The sequence below is a fragment of the Elephantulus edwardii genome, unplaced genomic scaffold, assembly GCF_000299155.1.
Source record: "Elephantulus edwardii isolate Elephantulus edwardi_28Jun2011 unplaced genomic scaffold, EleEdw1.0 scaffold00273, whole genome shotgun sequence".
In the NCBI taxonomy this organism is placed as follows: domain Eukaryota; kingdom Metazoa; phylum Chordata; class Mammalia; order Macroscelidea; family Macroscelididae; genus Elephantulus; species Elephantulus edwardii.
In genome coordinates this window covers 2,358,218-2,365,078 of record NW_006400023.1, presented here as the reverse complement: position 1 = coordinate 2,365,078, position 6,861 = coordinate 2,358,218, and the positions used below count along the sequence as shown (strand labels likewise).

Below are 6,861 nucleotides of genomic sequence, written 5' to 3'. Positions count from 1 at the left end.
GAAGAGAGAGGCATAAACTGGGGCCCTTGTGACCAAGCTGCTGTCACCATTTTCTCCTCCGTCTCCCTTCTCTTCGTCTCTTTCTGTTCCTCTGTGTTATTTCTAGCTTGGTCTCTTGGGTAATTTCCCTGAGTCCATTTCTCTGTCGACCTATCTAGATCTCTAGGTGAAGACCCCAGCTTCTTGTCCTGTTTTTGACCCTTGCCCTAGATTTTCAGTACCTGCTTCTCAGAAGCAACTGCTCTGGTGGCGCAGTGGTAAAAATACCTGGTTGCTGCTGTAGCCATTCTGTAAGAGAAAGATGTGGTTGTTTGCATCTGTAAAGATGTAGTTTTAGAAACTCCATGGGTAGTTCTACTATATCCTGTTTGGTTTGGACTCCTTAACTCCTTGACGTGACATGGACTTTGGATAGGTAGCTAGGTGAGGCTGTTTCTTGGAAAGATGGAGGGTTGGTGAAGGGGAGAAAGACCCCTAATGAGATGGATTTCAGCAGTGAGCTCTAGTGTGTCAGAGATGGTGAGGATGGTACAGGATAGGGCAGGGTTCAAGAGGGTTGCTGTGAGTTGTATTCAACTTGATGTCACCTAACAACAGCAGGAGCATAATAATAAAAAATCATCTTCTGGGTGATTCTCAAGTTTGTGATATCATACCATGCTTAAAATAACTGTGATGTGCAGTTCACTTGTCCCTTCTTTCAGACATCAGATGTAACACAGTGAAGGAATGTGCTTATATAGCATGCTAGTGATAAAGCTCTAAGTAGAATAATTTCTTATGTCTGCTTAAGTCACTGCCTCTTTGCATGCATGGATTTTCAGATGTCTGTGGACCCCAAAAGATCCATAAAAAAGGCTGATCCCGTGGTGGTGACATGGTGAAACCTTAAACTTAGAGCATCATGTATATCATCTTCCTTAATTGAGGATCTGATTGTTTCCATGCTGGACACAGAACAGGGTGAGGTAGTTTCAACCAAGACATTTACCCTCCTCTGCTTCCAGTACTCTGGTCTGTAATTCTGAGAAGTCTCTCTTCCTCTACTGCTTTGGATTTTGCTGTCTCTCCTGGTATGTGCATCCTGCTTCCTTCAGACTTTAAAGCTTGGCAAACTAGCCCCCTTTACTAGCTCTCTAGGTTTGTTTTATGGTGAGACTATGCCTTCACAGTCTGAGAGAGGATCAGAGATTCTTCTTGTTTCCTGGGGTCTCAGTTTCTTCATTTTCATTAGGTCTGGGACTTATCACTATGGGGGATATGAAGACCCCTGATTTCGATGACCTCCTTGCAGCCTTTGACATTCCCGACATTGATGCGAATGAAGCCATACACTCTGGGCCAGAGGAGAATGAGGGGCCAGGAGGCCCAGGGAAGCCGGAACCCAGTGTAGGGGCTGACTCTGGAGAAGCAACAGCCACAGCTGCTGGGGATGGCTCTGGGGCTCCAGCCCAAACCTCTGACCACAGCTTGCCGCCACCAGACATCTCAGCTGTTAGTGTCATTGTCAAGAACACTGTGTGTCCTGAGCAGCCTGAGAATCTTTCTGGCGGTTCAGGAGGGGAAGGGACTCGAGCTGTGGGGATGACTAAGGAGGCATCTGTGGGTACCCGTCTAATGCAGAATGGTTTTGGGAGTCCTGAACCATCCCTCACAGGGACCCCTCACTCCCCAGTTCCTCCCAGTGGAGGTTCCTGGAAAGAAAAGGCCATGGAAGGCAAAGCTCCTTTGGACCTTTTTGCACATTTTGGGCCTGAGCCAGGGGAGCACCCTGATCCATTGCCTCCCTCTGCACCCTCCCCACCTCGAGAAGGGGCTATGACTCCACCGAACTTCTCCTCTCCCTTTGCACTGGCCCGGGAGAATGGCCCAGCTCTGTTGCCACCTGAATCTTCCCCACCCCTGGTGGCCTTGAAGCAGGAGAGCTGCAGCCCCCTTCGTCCTCAGGACCTTGTCCAGCAAGGCTCTGGATCCAGCCCAGACGCCACAGACATGCCTGCCAGCGCCTCACCTCCCCCCGCTGCTGGGGTCCCGTTCTTTAAGCAGTCTCCTGGGCATGAAAGCCCTCTTGTCTCCCCTGAGGTGCCTGACTGTCAGCCTCTAAAAGAAGAGGGAGAAGATGATGAGGGTCCGGTGGAAAAGTCTCTCCCAGGAAGTCCCCAGAGTCCCTCTAGTGGAGCTGAGGCTGCAGATGAGGACAGCAATGACTCCCCTGGCTCCTCCAGCTCCTCTAGGCCCCTCAAGGTGCGGATCAAGACCATTAAAACATCTTGTGGAAATATCACAAGGACTGTAACTCGAGTTCCCTCAGACCCTGACCCCCCTGCACCCTCATCTGAAGGGGCCGTCCTGGCTGAGGCCAGTCTCCTAAAGCTGTCCCCTGCACCCCCGACCCCTGAGGGTCCAAAGGTGGTGAGTGTCCAGTTGGGTGATGGCACAAGGCTAAAGGGCACTGTGCTGCCTGTGGCCACCATCCAGAATGCCAGTACCGCCATGCTGATGGCAGCCAGTGTGGCCCGTAAAGCTGTGGTCCTGCCTGGAGGAACTGCCACTAGCCCTAAATCAATGGCCAAGAATGTGCTAGGCCTGGTGCCCCAAACCCTGCCCAAGGCTGACGGCCGGGCCGGGCTGGGGACAGCGGGGCAGAAGGTGAACGGAGCCTCTGTGGTAATGGTGCAGCCTTCAAAGCCAGCCACTGGCCCAGGGGCAGGTGGTGGCACAGTGATCTCACGGACCCAGTCCAGCTTGGTGGAGGCCTTCAACAAAATCCTCAATAGCAAGAACCTGCTGCCTGCCTACAGGCCAAACCTGAGTCCCCCGGCTGAGGCAGGCCTGGCCCTACCCCCAACAGGCTACCGCTGCCTTGAGTGTGGGGATGCCTTCTCCCTGGAGAAGAGCCTCGCGCGGCACTATGACCGCCGGAGCATGCGCATCGAGGTTACCTGTAACCACTGTGCCCGCCGCCTGGTCTTCTTCAACAAGTGCAGCCTGCTGCTGCATGCACGTGAGCACAAGGATAAGGGGCTTGTCATGCAGTGCTCTCATCTAGTCATGAGGCCTGTCGCCCTTGACCAGATGGTGGGGCAGCCGGACATCACACCCTTGCTACCGGTGGCTGTTCCACCTGTCCCTGGACCTCCAGCCCTGCCTGCCTTGGGCAAGGGTGAAGGGGCTGTCACCTCCTCCACCATTACTACAGTTGCTGCTGAGGCCCCTGTGTTGCCACTGTCGACTGAACCACCTGCTGCGCCTGCCTCCTCTACTTACACATGCTTCCGCTGCCTGGAGTGCAGGGAGCAGTGCCGGGACAAGGCTGGCATGGCTGCCCACTTCCAACAGCTCGGACCCCCTGCCCCTTGGGCCACCAGCAATGTAAGTTGTATTTCACAACCCTGCCTTGGGGTGAGGAGGAGTAGCAGATGCTGTGGGGATAGAACTTGGGGTGGAGTTCGATTTGGTTGGAAGTCAATGGGAGACAGGTTACTCCTTACTTACCAGCCTAATGCTTCAACACCTAGATGTGCCCGACCTGCCCTATGATGCTCTCCAATCGCTGCAGCTTCAGTGCCCACCAGCGCATGCATAAGAACCGGCCTCCTCACGTCTGTCCTGAGTGTGGGGGCAACTTCCTGCAAGCAAATTTCCAGACCCACCTTCGAGAGGCTTGTCTGCATTTCTCACGTCGAGTAGGATACAGGTGCCATGCACCTTTCTGCCATATATTGTGTGGACACTCGCCCTTGTGCTTTATGGCCTCACATCTCTGAGCAGCAGATTTGGAGATGGTTTTACAAGGAGAGTCCCCACCTCTCTGCTTTGTTCCCCAGCCCTTAGCCTGAGTTGTGATATCCATCCTTCCCACAGTTCCCTGGGGGAAGCAGGGCCTCCTGTGGAGTGTGCATTCTGCCATGGCCTTTAGGGAACTGGGCCTTTGCAGCGCAGAGCCGGCCTTTTTCTGTCTTATACTGTACTGCTGATTTCCTGCTGGCCAGGTGTGGGTTGGGGGAGTGCCCAGGAGATGCCCCTATCTCACCATAGTGTCTCCCACTTCTCCCCAAGGTGTCCCAGCTGCTCAGTGGTCTTTGGGGGTGTGAACTCCATCAAGTCTCACATCCAGACGTCACACTGCGAGGTTTTCCACAAGTGCCCCATCTGCCCCATGGCCTTCAAGTCTGCACCCAGCGCCCATGCCCACCTCTACACCCAGCATCCTAGCTTCCACACGCAACAGGCCAAGTGAGACCTGGGATAGTGGGGAATGGGTTGGGGGAAGATTTGGGCCTTCAGGAGAGTCAAATGGGCTTGGGGATCCCTTTGACCCCACCTGATGACCACGCTGCCCTTTATCTGCCCAAAGGCTGATCTACAAGTGCGCCATGTGTGACACCGTCTTCACTCACAAGCCCCTCCTCTCCTCACACTTCGACCAGCACTTGCTGCCTCAGCGAGTCAGTGTCTTTAAGTGCCCATCCTGTCCTCTGCTCTTTGCTCAAAAAAGGACCATGCTGGAACATCTCAAAGTAAGGAGTGAGAGGAGGGGGCGGGCTCCGTGAGCACTGATGTGGGCCAGAGTCACACAACACTCAGGGAAGGAGAGTGCAGAGGGGACAAATGGTTTGGAAAAGCCAGGCCTTTCCCCAGTGGAGGCTCCCTGTCTCTCTCATAGAACACTCATCAGTCTGGACGTTCAGAGGAAGAAACTAATGGAAAAGGGGCTGGGGGTTCCCTCCTGACTCCTAAGACTGAGCCCGAGGAGCTAGCTGTTTCTCGTGGGGAGGCCGCCCCCACTGAGGAGTCATCTTCATCTACAGAAGAAGAGGAGCCACCCAGCTCCCCCGAGCCTCCCCGCCCAACTAAGCGACCCAGGAGGGAACTGGGGAACAAAGGCATCAAGGGCGGGGGTGGGGGACCTGGAGGTTGGACCTGTGGTCTTTGTCACTCTTGGTTCCCTGAGCGTGATGAGTATGTGGGTCACATGAAGAAAGAACATGGCAAGGTGAGTGCAGTCCCTAAGGGAAGTAGGAGGTGCAGCATCAGGAGTGGCATGGGTGATGCTGGGGATGAGGGCCTCTGGTCCAGCTCTGAAATCTCCCACCCCCTGCTCTCTTAGTCAGTGAAAAAGTTTCCCTGTCGCCTGTGTGAGCGTTCCTTCTGCTCTGCCCCCAGCCTGAGGCGCCACGTCAGGGTCAATCACGAGGGTATCAAGCGAGTTTACCCTTGCAGGTAACCCTTGCCTTGCCCTCTTCTTTCTGCCCAGCAGTGCACGCACCTCTCCGCTGCTCACAGCACCTTTCCACCTGCTGCTTGAGTGGTCTGAACGCTGAGGGCCCCCTTTGCTTGGATGCCCCCTTTGTCAGGAGCCTTGGACTCGGACTCTGCTGTGCTCATGGTACCTGCTCTCCACTTCCAGGTATTGCACAGAGGGAAAACGCACCTTCAGCAGCCGCCTGATCCTGGAGAAGCATGTCCAGGTCCGCCATGGCTTGCAGCTGGGAGCCCTGTCACCTGGTCGGGGCAGTGCCCTGGCTCGAGGTCCTGGTGCCAGAGCCCAGGTAGGGAGAGGCCCAGCCTATACTGTGTTAGGGTTTTGGAGAATTGCAGGGTGTGGACCTGGGAGTGCCACGGACAGTAGGGCAATGGAAGGACTACCATTCCTTTCACTCTTCCAGGGGTCAGGACGGAAACGCCGCCAGTCGTCTGATTCTTGCAGTGAGGAGCCAGACAGCACAACACCACCGGCCAAGTCTCCCCGAGGTGGACCTGGGCCTGGAGGCCACGGTCCCCTGCGCTGTCGGAGCAGTGGCTCAGAGCAGAGTCTCATGGCGGGGTTGAGGGTGGACGGTGGCACCCAGCAGTGCCTCGACTGTGGCCTCTGCTTTGCCTCCCCAGGCTCCCTCAGCCGGCACCGGTTCATCAGCCATAAGAAGAAGAGGGGTGTGGGTAGTACTGGTGCCCTTGGGCTGGGAGATGGGGAGGAAGATGCCCCCCATCCAAAGTCTGACCCAGAAGGTGGAGATTCACCTTTGCCTGCTTCTGGAGGCCCACTGACCTGTAAGGTCTGTGGCAAGAGCTGTGATAGCCCTCTGAACCTCAAGACCCATTTCCGCACGCATGGCATGGCCTTCATCAGGGCTCGGCAGGGGGGCAGTGGGGAAAACTAGGCCCCAAACTGGGCCCTGACCAGTTAAGGTTTCACTGCTGCTGCCTGGTCCCTGGGCTGGGGAGTTTGATTAATACATTAACTCCTCCTTTCCTCCAAGGGAAAAAGGCTTTTGAGGATAATAATTATTTGCAACCCTTCTTCCCTCTTTGGGTTTGGCATTTGGGTCCTAGTAGAGTGGGCCCTCCATTCCTCCTTTTTGAGCCCAACACTAATTCTCCTTTTGCTGTAGACCCCCGGGGGTCTGGGGGTGGGAGGAAGGCATTTCCTTATGCCCATTAGACGGGACCAGGGAAGACCAATGCTGAGAAGCATCGTGGACACTCCCAGCTTCAGGCACAGGCAGGGACGGCCTCCCCTGGCCTCTCCACTCCACTCCCTGGCACTCCAGCCCCACCCCTGCAGTGCCTTTCATGAGTCTTTTTTTTTTTCCCTTCCTCAGAAATCCATGGGGGGTTGGTGGGAATGAGTCCTGTCAAAGGGAGCCCAAGGAGAGGAGGGGACAGGTTCTCAGGAATCCTTTATTCTTGTAGTAATAATACTAACAGTGGAGGAAATAGGGAAAAAACCAGACCATTAAAACTGCTCATGGTTTAATCCCCAACTCAGGCTCTTCTTTTTATGTGACTTGGACAGTGGACATTCGAGGAGGTGAGAGTTAAATGGGGGAACACCTTAGGGAAGAGGTGTTATTGGTAAAG

At 54.9% G+C, this 6,861-nt stretch overlaps 1 protein-coding gene across 1 annotated transcript; it reads left to right on the top strand.

The window, feature by feature from the left end:
* Positions 1-1,240: 1,240 nt before the first annotated feature.
* On the top strand, positions 1,241-6,161 carry ZNF687 (zinc finger protein 687). Its single transcript, XM_006900107.1, has 8 exons — positions 1,241-3,372; positions 3,519-3,697; positions 4,060-4,236; positions 4,358-4,520; positions 4,667-4,996; positions 5,111-5,223; positions 5,411-5,552; positions 5,670-6,161. Exons 1-8 carry the CDS (start codon positions 1,252-1,254, stop codon positions 6,159-6,161), a joined length of 3,717 nt encoding a protein of 1,238 aa, XP_006900169.1. The 5' UTR covers positions 1,241-1,251.
* Positions 6,162-6,861: the final 700 nt, after the last annotated feature.